This window comes from Amaranthus tricolor, chromosome 7, assembly GCF_026212465.1.
Source record: "Amaranthus tricolor cultivar Red isolate AtriRed21 chromosome 7, ASM2621246v1, whole genome shotgun sequence".
Classification (NCBI taxonomy): Eukaryota; Viridiplantae; Streptophyta; class Magnoliopsida; order Caryophyllales; family Amaranthaceae; genus Amaranthus; species Amaranthus tricolor.
This window is the reverse complement of record NC_080053.1, coordinates 24,214,017-24,229,557: the sequence shown is the minus strand read 5'-3', so window position 1 is coordinate 24,229,557 and position 15,541 is coordinate 24,214,017. Positions and strand designations below refer to the sequence as shown.

At 32.9% G+C, this 15,541-nt stretch overlaps 1 protein-coding gene across 3 annotated transcripts; it reads left to right on the top strand.

Annotated features, from left to right (window-relative positions):
• The first annotated feature begins 3,070 nt into the window (after positions 1–3,070).
• On the top strand, positions 3,071–14,108 carry LOC130818091 (E3 ubiquitin-protein ligase RFI2-like). Of its 3 annotated transcripts, none has more exons than XM_057684125.1 (6): positions 3,071–3,554; positions 8,130–8,296; positions 10,033–10,085; positions 11,902–11,927; positions 12,039–12,426; positions 13,257–14,108. In XM_057684125.1, exons 1-6 carry the CDS (start codon positions 3,386–3,388, stop codon positions 13,687–13,689), a joined length of 1,236 nt encoding a protein of 411 aa, XP_057540108.1. In that variant the 5' UTR covers positions 3,071–3,385; the 3' UTR covers positions 13,690–14,108. The 3 variants fall into 3 exon arrangements, with proteins under 3 accessions (XP_057540108.1, XP_057540109.1, XP_057540110.1); XM_057684126.1 differs by having other exon boundaries at positions 3,074–3,554; positions 8,130–8,278; XM_057684127.1 differs by lacking the exon at positions 3,071–3,554 and adding an exon at positions 3,567–7,265.
• The last annotated feature ends 1,433 nt before the right edge of the window (positions 14,109–15,541 follow it).

The following is a 15,541-nucleotide window of genomic DNA, read 5'->3' as shown; positions in this document are numbered from 1 at the left end:
GGTTTATTATTTGTAAATATCAATGAGATATATTAGTTTTTTTGATTAAACAAGACACTACTTTGCTTGTTTAACCCAACTAATCAATGAAAAACAACATTAACAATATTTTTATACCTAAGTTCAATGATTTTCCCGGAAATAGAAAATAGCAAATAATTTTGGATAACCATTAAACTAAAAATCATAATCGAAAAGCACTACCATGAAGTGATTAACAAGGTAATAACTAACTATTATTTATGAAAATTATTGACATGAATCATACAATGACTTACGCGTATTGCTCTTTTAAATAAAATAGTATATATTTAAAGAAGTGAGTATATTAAAAAATTGAACCCTAAAGAAACGAGGCCGTGAACCGTCGCTCATGTAGCTCTTGTTACATAGCTGGCCCTGACTGCATGTACTAAAGAGGAAAAACCCACAAATTATTCTCTTTTATATAATGTGTATGGATTCATGTGAACCATAAAGACTACTTGTTGCAAGCTATGTGCCACACAAGCTTGCCAATATCCGCAAATTGCTAAGGGTTAAATTTCAAACACCAAGACCACCCTTCTTCTTATCAAAGCAAACACTATCCTAGATCACTCGACAAGCACCCCTATGATCCTACAAACCAAACCATAAAAAAATAAGGTAGATAAAGCTTATTAACCCATTGTCTTATCTTACCAATCATCTTATTTTATTTGATCCTTTTAGGTTTTGATGATGACTAAACTTAAATATAAGCAAGTGTATTTTAGAGATTCTTGCAAGTCGATATCCGGTCTGGTGTAGGATCGTTGATAGTACCTAAAATTTGGTCTATAGACTTTGTATGTGTCTGAGATATCCAAGGAAGTTAGATAGGAAGATCGCTGTAGGATGTCAAATGTAAACATGAGGTCTACTGTTCCTAAGTTGATAGTCTGATGATACTTGTTGATGAGTGGAGACAGCGCATTATTCCCACGATTCAAGTCTAGAAGATTCAGCGTCAATGGAAAAATTCTAAAGAACTTAGTTGATGTATGGGAAAGGCTAATTAGTTCCATAATTATATTAAAAAGTTAATTGGCAAAGGAATTTTAATTATAATTATTTTAGTAACCGTCAACCAACTAAAGTGGTGGAGAAAATTTCTCCTATTTTTTCTCCATTTTATTAGGCATGAATTATTAGGTTTTATTTAGAAAAATTCATTTAATTTGCCTTAAATTAGAAAAGAAACCGTAGCCTTTTTCTATTACTTACAAAAAGCATTTACCCATTTATCCTTGATTTTAGGATTAAGAAGTGAAGTGGGTAGTTATTCTCTTTACAAGACTACGTGACAAATTTTCTATATAAAAGGGTTTATTTTTTCTGGTTACAATTTTTGTAAACGAGAAATATTCTTTGCTCCTTAATTGCCAATTAACTTTGAAATATTTCTTGTGCAACTTATTAATTTTATCTTTAGGTTTTGGCCTTTATAAAAGAGTTTTTGAGAGAATTCTTGTAACTAGACTTGAAAAAGTCTAGGGATGAACGAGAGCTTCATAGAGGAAGCTTGAGCTTCGTAGGGAAGCGAGAGAAAGAGATTGAGTTTAGAGAGAAACTCAAGTTGGCCTAGGTGTGATTATTTTATGTAATTGTAACTAATTGCCTAAAACATAGTGAAGTATTTTGAAATCTCGGGGGGTCGTGGTTTTTCCTTTTATTTAGGCCTAGAAGTTTTCCATGTAAAAATTGTTTGTCTCTTTCAAAGTTTGCGTATCAAGTTCAAGTTTCAATTCAACAAAACAGGGCAAAAACGCATAAATTATTCAAACAACAATTCACCCCCCTCTTGTTGTCTCTAAACATTTCTACATTATCGACTAAAGCCTCAAATTCACGAGGCTTTAATCTCCTAAAAATGAAAAGGGACACCTAATTATCTAACATAGAGAGACCCAATACTAAAATTATATATACCTCGTCCGTTCTGAAATACTTGCTACATTACGATTATTAGAACTATTCATTGTTCAATATTTTTTATATATTGCGACAAATGTGTAAGAAAAAATAGTCAAATAAGATTCTGTTTGAATCAAATCACATATTTTCATAATATTAACTTTTAAAATTTTTAATTATGCATAATTCAATATATGAATGATCAAAACAATGCATTATATTGCATAAAAAGTCAAATGTAACAAGTATAATAAAACGACGAAAGTATCTTATAAAACCAGTATTAGTTACATCGCATTTTCCATGTTAAAAGAATTGTAAAGGAATCATAAGGAATTTATTTTTGTCTTCAAATAAACTATGAATAGTCTTTCACCAATATAACGTATTATATTGCGTAAAAAATTGAATGTAGCAAATATCATAGAACGAAGAAAATATCTTATAAAACCAGAATTAGTTACACCACAATTTTTCATTTTAAAAAATTGTAAAGGAATCATAAGGAATTTATTTTGGTCTTCAAATAAACTATGAATAGAATTTCAACAAAATAATACATTATATTACATACAAAGTCAGATACAACAAATATAATACAAGGGAAAAATGTCTTATAAAACCAGAATCAGTTACACCACAGTTTCAATTTTTAAAAAATTGTAAAGGATTCATAAGGAATTTATTTTGGTATTCAAATAAACTATGAGTAGACTTGCAACAAAATAATGCATTATATTGCATACAAAGTCAAAATATAACAAGTATAACGGAAGGAAAAAAATATCTTATAAAACCAAAATTAGTTACACTGCAACTTTTGAATTTTTTTAAAGAATTAAATACCAAATTTAAGAATTAAAACCAAATCAACTTAAGTCTTAAAATTGGTCTATTAATTTTAAAATTTAGTCATTTAAGTCTTAAATTTGATACTTTAATTCTTAAATTAGTATAAAAATATTAAAAAAAATTAAAAAAATTAGATCACGAACTATGATCCAATTCAAGTATCCAAGTTTGAAGATAAGGAGTAATTGAAAATTAAAAATATCATAAAAGAATTAAGACATTCATACATTGTTGACTGTCTAAAAAGTAAAAGCACTCATGGGCCCCACTTTCACAACCTTCCCCAAATTTTTCCTACAATCTATGTTCTCTCTTTCTCTCTCTTCCATCTTCCTTTCTTCTCTCCTGCTTCACCACACATTCCTCCATTTTCAAACCCCTAATCTCAATCCCCTCTTTTTTCCCTCCACAATTCTGCTCATTCACCAGCAATTTGTTAAATAAATTATCATCCAGTGTCTCTGTTTGATTTTAATTTCATTTAAGTTTGATTTCTCGATCCTTTTCTTTGGTTTGAACAGAGAATCGAACTGATTTGGTAATCGGATTGGGGTTTTTTGTAAATTGAAGTTGAAAAAAACGAAATTGTTAAGTTATGGGATTCGATGAGTCTGATATAGTTGATGATGGTGGTGGCGGTGGTGTTGTTGGAGGTAAAGCTTTGTTTCCTCCCCATTTTACTTGCTCAATTTGTCTTGAATTAGTCACCGACAATGGTGATAGATCTTGGGCTAAGCTTCAATGTGGTCACGAGTTTCATCTTGGTACGTTTTTCTAAAGCTATATAACATCTGAGTTTTGGTTATAAATTTCGGTTGCTTGATTTGATGGAGTTTTTGCTGGATTTTGTTTGATGATGAAGTTGGTTCTGAGTTTTGTTAATATCATCATCATGCCTAGTATATCCCGCTCATAGGAACTATGATTAAGGTCTGGGAGGGAAGGAAGGCGGCAACTCATATCCATAAAGGAGAGTGCGGCCAAAGAAATGAGTACTTATATTAGTGGGCTAGAAATTAGGAGAGTTAGTGGTTGGTTTAGTTGGGGATGTTGAGAAGATTAAGATGATTATAACAAATGGAGCTGGCAGTATGAGATTTGTTTATGGATTGCCTGGTTAGGTTATGGCAACTGCTGTAGAGAATTGCTTGTTGACAATTCAGTCAAGTTTATCTCCCTGCGGTACACAGCGTTTGTTAATTGCCAGGAAAAGGGTTATGTGCCTTTTATTGCTTGCTTGCTCAATTTGTCTTGAATTTCATGAGGTTGATCATGATAATAACAATGTAGCATAATTCTTTGATGTTAAAATCCATTCACTTTGTCTTGAATTTTCCGTTGTTTCTTCTTACATGGATGAAAAGGAGTAGTATGGTTTCTGTGTGTTGCGGTGTCACACGCTTTGGATGAGCATATATTGCCTTTGTTTTATTGGTGGTACATAGAATTGGTCATAAGAAACACCACTTGATTATTTTTCAGTTGCTTTTTAAGTTTATAGGTTTTGTCAGGTCAACAAAGTTAATTAGAGTTTTAGAATATGCTCTTGTTGCTAGTGGCTTTATCATTCTACAATTATTTATTCCTTTTTGTGCAATTACTTGGCTGCACTGTGGAATACTCACAAGAGTCTTACTGAAAATTGGGTTGTTCTCTCTTGCTCATCACATGTTTTGATAAGAATCACACAAAATTGGGTTGCGGTAATGATCGTGGTTATGCAATGGTAACATGACACTTCCAATTATAGGGTAAAGCCATGATATATTTCTCGAAGTGACCTAAAATTTCTGTTCTTATACTCCTTTACAATGCAGGTAGTATTGATTATAACACACTACAATTGGCCTTATTTTTTCGCTATGTAATTAATGGAAAACTTAAAATTGATTCACTATTAACTCGCATATGTTGTATTTATACAAGAAACCTATCCTAATTTAAAACTAACTAAATCTAATTTTAATTTTCAAGAATTTAGATTAACTTTTGGGAAATTTCTTACATGGTTACCCCAGACTCGGGATTTTTCTACGTAGAGCAAAGTTTTTTTTATCTACATAGTAACCTTAGTTGATGCAAACCATTAGTTGATCGTTTAATATCGCTAATTACATTTTACCTTCATTTATGTCTGCACCATGACATTTACATCTTCCTCCCACCATCACCTTCTTCCTTCTACCATATTGATTCAACCATTTTTATTGTTTCTTCTTTGTTGATGTAGTTTTCCATTTCACCTTTTTCTATTGGTGCAACCATTTTCCAAGTTGTGTGTAAACATATCTGGTTTTGACTTACATGCTCTTTATGAAGTGTTTTGTGAAGATGTATTAGTATGATCTTTTTAATGCACTGAGATTTTGGCGTCTTAGAAAGAATCAAGACCTATATGATTTTTCATTTTGGAGAAAGAGAAGACTCATAAGACAAGGAAAACTATGCTGTAGATGATCTCATTTTCGTTCATGTATTGGATTCAACACTTCGCCTATGTTAATGCCACATTTTCTGAAAGAACTTCACCGTGATAGAGTGATCTCTTTCCTCGTTGCCTTCCCCTGATCCCCTCAACTTTTTGAAGGAGTTTTGATGATGTTTTAAGAATGCCATTTCTTTTCAATCTATCATCTAGTGGATCCTTCATTCTTGTTTTTACAGTATGCTTGTATCGGTTAAGAATACTAAATGCTTACCTGCTGTCCAGCTGGTTGTTGGCTTGTTGCATTAAGATAGATCCCCTTTCTTTCATGGAACTTAGTTCTGTTTCTTCTGCCTTTTACGTTGCTCATCTTGTTGTTGCATATAAAATATAGCTACAAGTCACACTCCATGGATGCTGCATAATATCATGTTCTCGCGTATGTATGCATTTTCTTTATCATTCATCATTAGATTAATATCACTCTACCGTATTCATGTCTACTAGATAGAGTTTTTAAGCTTTTACGATGGGTGTCCTTGCTGTCTTTTTCTCCAGGTGCTCGGTTCTTAGAAGTTTTTATGGGCTACTATATACCCCTCCTTTTTTTGTTCTTGGGGTTTGGTACATCTTGCAAGTCATAGAAAGGGATCCATAATTTTGGGGGAAATGAACATAACGGTATAAAACAGGTTTACCCATGTTTTTTCCATCAAAATGATTAAGGGGACCACTATGAATGATACAAAGGTTATGATGGAAGACTAATAGCTATAACTAGAAAGTGCCAAGAACCAAAACACATTTTTGGAAAGTACCAAGAACAAAAAGGATAGGGAGGCATATGAACTTGATGTTGATAACTAGCTAAGACAACTCTAATTTGACCTAAATGAATTGAAACATTTATGTTTGAAGTTACCGAAGCCTTTTGTAAAAAATGAGATTGAACTACAATTGGTTTCAGTTGCACCTTTCTATGTGAGACAGCTTGATTGTATCTGTTATCAGCAGGTTCATATGCCTCAGCATTCATATCTCTCTATCAATTGTTAAACCAGGTTCTGCAGTTAAAAGCTAAAACATGAAGCTTTGGGAAACGCTATTCACCACAACCATATCCTTTAATAGCAGTGTGCAATACATGGTTACCTATTTCGTTGATAAATGAAAAATGACTGGAGAGAGCTATTAATGTTCTACGATTACGGCTTACAATCTTTATTTAAAAGCATATTTCCCGATTTTATTTGTGTTGCGTCACGTGATTCTCTTTTGTGCTGCCATTTACATCTCTCTTTTTTTTCCGATTGTTCATATTTGATCTCTTTTAATAGCATAATTATTTGTTTCAATTCATGTATTAAACGTCAAAACCTTAATAACAATATGTTTTAATTCATGTATCAAAACTTATGCACACTTTAAGTTTTCATTATTTTGCTTATCAATTTGTGCTTGCTCTTAGCCTGAACTACATGCATATTTATAATCGGACTAAACACCATTTTTATAATTATGTGTAATCCAATTCTTAAATTGTTGAATGACACACTTAGGTGTTTAGTCCTATGCTCCTAAAAACATTTTATTTTTACTATTTAAATTTTTTTAATTTATGTAGAATTAATTTTTACTTGTTTGTTTCTTTACAAACGTGTCCGATAGTCTTTGACCTGTTAGACGTGCGGTAACATACTTCTAGATCTCGATAGAGCTAATTGTCTATGCATGTCATTATAATAATGATCTTACGTAATTGACAACATGTGATTTGTGATGACCAAATTTTTCACTTTGTTATTCTTTTCTCCTATATCTTGTTGGCAGTGGAACTGTCAGTGCAGTGATGTGGAATTGTAGACAAGTCACTGGCCCCAGACTAATGAATAATGATATCCTAAGTAAAGCTTATAACTTGGATATCCAAGCAGATGAATAAACTTCCTACCCTTTGTTGGAATAAGTTATCTTTTGAGTTCTGTTTAAGGTTTGAAACTGATGCCCGGCCCCCTAGGCCAAGAGACTCATCGCTTTGCCAATAAACCAAGTATGCCTCATTTTTAATGCTTGAAATAATGACCTAGAGATAGAGGTTTAAATCTGAATTCTAGGCAAAGTTTGGTGTATTTTTCATCTGTATGAGATTTGTTATCTGCAATATAATTGTTGATATGTTTGTTTCTTAACTGTGACATTGGTTGGAACCTTGATAGCTTGTAGAGAAAGAAACCTTGCAAATTATTTCCTTTATAGGAAAGGATAAATTAGATTTGGTAGCCTTAAAATCCTTGCCTCTTACCCTTTGTTTTGGCTCCTACCCCCTCTCTCCTCTTTAAAAAGAAAATGGGGGTGGGGGTGTTTTTTCCTAGAACATGCCAATCATATAACTATAATGTGCTTTGATATATGACCCATGTGGTGTTGCAAAATTTTGTGACATCTTACCACTTGCCAAACTTGCATGAAACGAATGTAGAGATTTGACCTGTTTAGTGGATATTTGTGAATCTGCAAAGATGAATTTGTAATCTATGCAAGATACACCTAAAAAATTTTAAATTAATGTTCACACATGATAAACTGATATTGGTAACATTGAATGTTCTTTAGAAGAGTAATGCGCTATCAAATTCTATATATCCTAGGAGGATACTGTTCCATGAATATGCTTAAAATTTGTATTAGTTTTTAGGATTGATGGAATACCTCTGTCTTTCAATATTGAATTTCTAGTTTACTGCTTGTTAGTGATAACTTGCTTGATGTAACTTTAAACACTCTTTTATGTGTCCTTGCTTCAATTTTTATTTGTGTACTTAGTGATAACTTGCTTAATGTAACTTTAAACACTCTTCTATGGGTCTTTGCTTCAATTTTTATTTGTGTACTTATTAGTTTTCTTGATGTGCAGATTGTATTGGCTCTGCTTTTAATATAAAGGGTGCAATGCAATGCCCAAACTGTAGGAAGATTGAGAAAGGTCAATGGCTCTATGCCACTGGTTGTCGTTCATTTACAGATTATGTGGAGGACTGGCCTCATGATGAGGAACTTTATGACGTGAGCTACTCAGAGATGGTATTTTTTTAGGGCTTTTTTGGAAAAATTATGTAGAATCTCTCTCTCTATATAATCTTCTGTGCACCTTTACCTCATTAAATTTTTTATTTAACAACTGCCCTATATATGCTACTTTTTCTTGAGTAACACCTCTATATGTCATTTTCTGGATGTAAAACTAGTGTATGGACCCCAATATATCACCACAGTTAGGTTGAATTGATTGCTTAAGTTTTCCTCTTTTCTACCCCCGTGCTAAGTTTGAATTGGTTATGGCTGTTCAAGTTGTTAGGTTGAGGGGTAGAGTAATTAATTCAAGAAGGAAATAATGAGGTATAACTAAGGAGATTAAAATAAGGAAGCTAACAACAGAGAGGTAATAAGGCCATGCTTTGGTTTTTTGCCAAAAATGACTAAAGGTGGTGATTTGTTATTTTGACCAATCTGTAATGTGTCTTGTAAATAACAACTTTATTAAGATGGATGTGCTAAAATTTTCCCTTTTTCTTTCAAAAATTAATTTAGGATTCTTGAACAATATCACACATATTGTTTGAATTTGCTGTTTATTGGTTTTTTACGTGCATCTCTAGGATTTTACTGTAATTCACTTAGCCTGGATCAAATTTCGACACTTTATTTAAAAAGAGGTCTCTTACTATCATAAATACTTATAGTTACAGTTCTGAAACGAGGCTATTACCACTAGATACTATATTGTTTGCTAAAAACTACTTTGGAGTGGTCAAATGTAGATGGCCTTGTTGCGCTGCTCTTTAGTCTTGTTCACTTGTCAACATAATGCATATTGATAATTGTTTTGTTGATTTCTCTTATTGTTGATGTTTAATTTATCTTTTGCATATTGATTGGTAATTGCTGATTGCTTAGATACATCTATGAAATCGACATAAAAAATTGCGCATGGAAATGGAATTTGACCCACTAAGGATCCTTTTAAACTGTGAAAGGGTATTGGGACCGAGAAGAATATCCAAAGTTCAAACTACACATTCATACTTGCATTGAATTTTTTTACTCTCTAACTTATCTCAATAGTGAAACAAGATTAGAGATGCCTCACTTTCTTTTTTTTTCGGTTGCAAGTACTTTAAGGTCGTTTAGTGGTCTGGACGTAGTGATCTCCTCACCGCCGACCCCTTTAATGGGAGTGAAGTTGAGGCTTCGTAGTATCCCAGTGTCCTCGTTTAGAGATGCAGAACATTGTGGTCATATAGAAATGCGTATGTTGTTTGTCATCACATGCTACAGAAGTTCTGATATCCAATTTAATTTGGTTGTGGAAATGAAGTCCCTTTGTAAGTTCAGGATCTATTCTCATGAGACCGAGGAAGTTCAAGATTTAGAGACGATCATACAAATGCAGTTTTTTTCTTTGCTCATCATGAAAATCTACATTTCTTGTTGCTCAAATTTTCTTTTGATTGCATTTACTTTTTCTTTCTAATTCGTAAGGATATTGTCTTTTTCTTTGTAAAGATTTGTGTGATGTTATCTTTTCCTCATTAAACCCTTCTAAAAGAGCTTTGCTGGAACTATGGACTGACTTGTTTGCATCTCTCACTTTTTATTTAATATCTGTTTATTGTACATTGTTTATTGTTAAATCTGTATTTTATCTACATTACATATCAAGTCAATTGGCTGCATTGTTATTGAAAAGCTGCTGTTAGTATAAGGTTAAGCCATCTTATGATATATTCACTGTGATCTGTTCTTTTTTTCCTTTGCAGTTTGGCGTTCCATGGTGCCCCGTACCTGCCTTTTCACGATTTCCCTCATTTGAGTAAGCATTCCTTCTCAAATTAGGGTAGTTCTATAGTGGTTGGCTTTAGCCAACCACACTATGATAAATTAACCGATAAAAAAATTTATAAAATGTTAAATTTAATTTTGTGATTAATGACGATAACTATAAAATATCTATCAATTTATATAAAAAAATATTTAATGTCATTTGCTATTTTTAAATATTTTATTTTCATTTTGATTATTTTTTGCTTTGTAAAATAAAATAAATAGCTCAGATTTTATACTAGAATAATCAACGGCTGAGATTACATGATTGTGATGGTTGACTTTAAAAGCCAACCACTATAGAATTGCCCTCCTTGATATGTTTTATTACTAAATTTTGAGTGTATTTGATGCATGCTCTGGATATATGAATCTAAGCTGTCCTATTTCTTTCTTATAACATTTCTTTCTATGGTACAACTATGTAAAGTAGTTTTATGTAAAAAGTTGAGTTGTGCAGGCAATGCAGCAGTCTGTGTTTGATTGACAACTGCTTCTTTATTGTGTTTGTTTTAGCCTACTAGGTCTTAGCCCTTGGAAACTGAAACAATGACATGGCCCATGTATGAACTGGGCAAGGTGTTAACGTGGTTGCACCTTTGAAATCGTTTTGTTGTCCAGTTGACTGCGCATAGGTTAAATAGTATATAGAATAATTGGAAAATTAAATATAAATGATAGGAGTGAAAAGCGCAATATCAGTTGGATGTATTAAGTTGGATTTTCTAATGGAATGTATTATGTCACTTAATTCCATTGAAATTTGACATTAATTGCTACTTATTCTAAGTTACAATACAAAAACTGTTCTGATAAATACCCCATGAGATGATTGGAACATTTGATGTTCTGTGTATGTACATTATTCAGATTCTCTGTTCTGTTTCAAATTATTTTCCTACTAGTGTACACTTGGTTTCTATTTGACCCTTGGACAGTTCAAACCAAAATAGAAAATCCCCTTGAATATTGAAAGTTAGAAGCATTGTCCGTATCCTGTGTACATCTTACATATATGTAATATATTCATGGAGAGCTGCACTCTCTTTTATAAAAACATATTTGTCTTAATTAATAATCAATGTCCTTTCCTTAAACGGTTCTTAATTTTAAATAGGAGGATTATCCAGACCTCATGTTCCCCTAAACTCAGATGAATTAATGTATGTTCAACAGGGCTCATAAAATACAACTATTTCATTTGGGAGGAATGTTAAGGATCGAAAAGTGTAATTATTTACTGTCCAGGAAATTACGACCTAAATTTCATAGGATGAAAAGTATATTTTAGGCTATATCTCTATTAAATCAGTTTTTAGTGTTTTAGAGCAACACATCTCATTTGAGCTTCTTCAATATAATGGTCAATAGTGTAATGATGTTAACCATTACAGAAATTATATACACCTGAAAGGCTTTAACAAGTTGACCTTGTTGAAATAATCTCTACCTCGGTCATAAGGTCGACTAATTTGTTTGCTCTTTCACACATATCATGATAGTAGATTTACTGGGTCTCCAGCTGTTCACATTGATCTGTAGCTATGTTAAGTGTCTATATTTTGATTAATGGGCTTCTTTTCTTAGTGGATCCATGATCCCTCTTTGCTTGAAGTTGTGTGGCTTCGTGTTTCTAAGTTTTGGATTGTTGTATGTTTATATTCCAGTCTAATTTTGAGACACTGTTTGCAGTGGTATTGAGTAGATAAGTGTTTTGTGATGAATAAGATGCCCATCAATTGAAGAAGGCTCTTTAGTATTTACTACTCTACTCCCTAATAAGTTTTGTTTTCCTTTCTTTCCAGGGAGGGGGACTTCCCACCTACTGCGTGTAAGTTTTTTTTAATTTTTAAAATTTTTTAATCGTTTTTGCCCCTATAGTAAAAAATTTAACCATTGCTATACAATTGTTATAATAAGTTTTTTTTTGGTGCTTTTGCAGATCGCGATTTTTTGGTTCAACATGCTGTCTTTACTGAACATTCAACTATTTCATCTTCTCCTCATCAATGCCCTTACATGGCATATTATGGACCTGTTCACTCCTCATCTTCAAGCTCTGTTGGGAGTGTGTCTGATGGCTCCAGTTTTGGCAATCGTTGGGGTGGCCCATCTGGCGCCAGTGAAATACCAACATCATATACCTTTGCGGCTATGGATCCCCATTATCATGGTTGGGAGCATCATTCTCAGAGTTTCCCTGCTAATGGAACTCACTTGGGTGCTTCTGATCAAACATCTGCTCCATCTTTGACAACAAGATCCTCTCGAATCAACTCTGATATACCAAGATCAGGGTCATTTGTCCATCCATTTATCATAAGTCACAGGTACATGCTGACAGCCATATCTATTAGTACTCGTACTTATCTTTGTTACATTAGACGTATAAATTTTAGCTTTTCTTTGAGGCCATATATGAGGTTGACCTAGAGGGCGGTTTAATCAGAAAGATAGGCACTAATTGCAACCTTGCAAAGGTGTGTTGGGGACGGGCCAGTGGACACAAAACTTTTGAGGAAATGTAGGAGTGTAGGTGGTGGCTGAAATGGAAGGGAGGGATAGTTTGGGGAAAGTAGAATTCTAATAATCAAATAATCTTGTTCTTTTGATTGCTAATTTATGTACTGGGTTGGGATACAGAATCAAATCTTTGGTATGCTCCTTGTTAATCAGTCGTTGGAACTGTTTAGAAATTTTCCAGTTAATCAATTGTTGGAAATTAGAAGTGCTTAGAGATCTATATTCGTTACCCAGTGAATTAATTGTTGGGCCTGTTCTAAAAGAGGGAGTGTAATTGGGACTCTTTCGGTCTTTCCTTTTATGACCCAAACTTTCTTCGTAACTTTTCTTGAATTTAGAAATTAACGTTAAGGGTTTGGCTTTTGGGTCCTATTTTCTAATACGTAGAGCCTGAGTTCTCTCCTTTATTCCAAACGCCCGAAAGGATCACATGGGGTGATCATTGACTTTATTCACTTCAAATGTATCATATTGAGTTATGATGTTATGATGGACATATATTAAACTTTATAGGGAAAATGAGAATGATGTTCATTTTTTGTATATTCTTGACTTTCCTTTTTTTTTTTTTTTTTTTTTTTTTTTTTTTTTTTTTTTCCTTCATGTAATGGCATTTACTTTTTAAATATTATCACAGTTCTGGTGGTAGGGTCGGAAGCTCAGTTACTTCATCTATGGTTCCACCTTATCCAGGCAGCGCAGCTCGGGCTCGTGATCGTGCACAAGCTCTTCACGCATATGTTCATCCACCTAGCAGTTCCCCACCTATGCGTGCACCGATTATGTCAAATACAAGATCTAGTGGTCGTCGGGGCTTGTCCCAAGGGGCCCCACTGCCCTCATCATCCGATCAGACAGGTGGTGGCTTCTTTGTCTTCCCATCAGGCACACCCCCTCAGAGCTTCCAGGAAGCAGAAAATCCATTATCTAGCAGATATGTGTGGGAAAGAGACCATTTGGCTTCTTTTCCATTAACTCAGGGTGATAGAGAGTCCAGTTGGATTCCCCACCAGGCTATTGGTGGGTCTAGCAGTTTCCGTCAATGGCATGGGTCCGAACGGACACTATGACAAAATCGGTCATGAAGACTATTCTGTGCATCCTTTTTCGTTTTGGGAAAAAACAATTTGTCAAACATTTACAAATGCAGAAACGAAAGAAGTATGTAATGTATGAAACGATGCAGAATGATGGTTCTAATGATGTTGAATGGGTCTTGCGGAGTCCTTTTTGGCGGTGGGCTTGATCGAGAAGCTTAACTGCCTTGAAGGTAGAGCAAAATAAGACATTGAATTATGAATGGCCTATGGTCTATGTGGAGAGATGTCCATAATGAGTAGACTATTGCCTAAAAAAAGGTGAGAAAGCCTCGAGGTTTGCTAAAAGAGGGGAACTGAATTCTGTTGCTTAAGCATAATTCCCTGAATATTTGTGTTATTTTGTATGAAAAAAAAACTTGAATTTTAAAGACTTAATTATCTTGCTCGTTCTTTAATGGTATTATTTCCTACTATGCTTACTCATTGGTTCCTAACTTGAAACTTCTTACAACTAACAGTGTTAAAAACCAGATCGATCTGGATTTTCGGATAGTAAGAATTACTATTCGGTTCCGGTCCGAGAAATCGGATATATGGGATTCAGATATCCGGTTTCCAGTATTTTGTCTTTTTTTTTTTTAACAATTTTACGTTTGTTTCCACAAAAATATATACGCTCACTTCGCTTTCTTTTTTTAATCAATCTTATTTTTTAAACTTTGAATACAAATTGTTTTTGAAATATAGTTAGATTTTTAAAAGTTTAAATTAAGCAACAATAAATTTGTTATACAATTTAGTTATAAGAATTGCACTTATTAGTAAATTTAACAATCTAAACAAAAAATTTTATTAAAAATGGTGGATATTTGGTTTTGCGAATATTCCGATCTGGGTTCGAATTTGGGATCTGGTTTCAAAATCGAATATCTGGTCCAAATTATCCGCTTTTCAAAAAACGAATAATTTATCCGGTTTTCAAAATTGAATACCGGATATTTAATATCATATAATTCAGATCATATATATTTGAAGACACCTACAACTACAACATTGCCCTACCCACCCAAAACATGTACACGACTTTTTGTGTGCATGCGGCAAAAAAAATCCTAATGCTCAATCCAACGAATCATACATTTTTAATGAAGTTGAAACAAAATGACAAAAGTCACCAATAGAATGATTTTGACAATTTTTGGACGAATTTAATTTACAGCCTACAAAATCTTTAACTAATACGTTAAATAAGAAAATTGTATAATTGACTTGCAATAATTTTTTAATTAATACATGGTTAAATAAGAAAATTGTATTATTTATCTTCAATTAATTAGTCTAATTGACTTATCTAGAAATTTATAATACGAAAAAATACATGGCTCAATGTTAATTTGATTTTTTTTTAGTTAAGTGATTGTGTCAGTGTTACAATTTGATTTTTCAAAAGCAGAATTAATTATATAAAATATTTGTTAATGGATTGAATAAATGGTAAGTATGCTAAATGATTTGCTAATTTTTATTTTTATATTAAATCTCAAATGAATTGAATTTATGTCAATATAATTGTACCATATATTGGTTCTAAAAATACATGAGTATCTGCCACATATTGTGAATATTTTGTGATAAGATATAATATCTGTCACATTGACACGTATTTGTAACTGTCGAATTTCCTCCGTTCTCTTGCAGTTTTGGTTTTAGAGGAAATTCGGGCGTTACAATATTGGTGAGTATTTTATTTATCTCTTTGATAGAAATAATCTCAGTAAGATTTCATGATAAAGATTAACAAATCATCAAATAATCTCACTAAAAATACCCTAAAAAATACATATTTATCCTCAATTAATTAATTAGTAATCAACTGACTTAT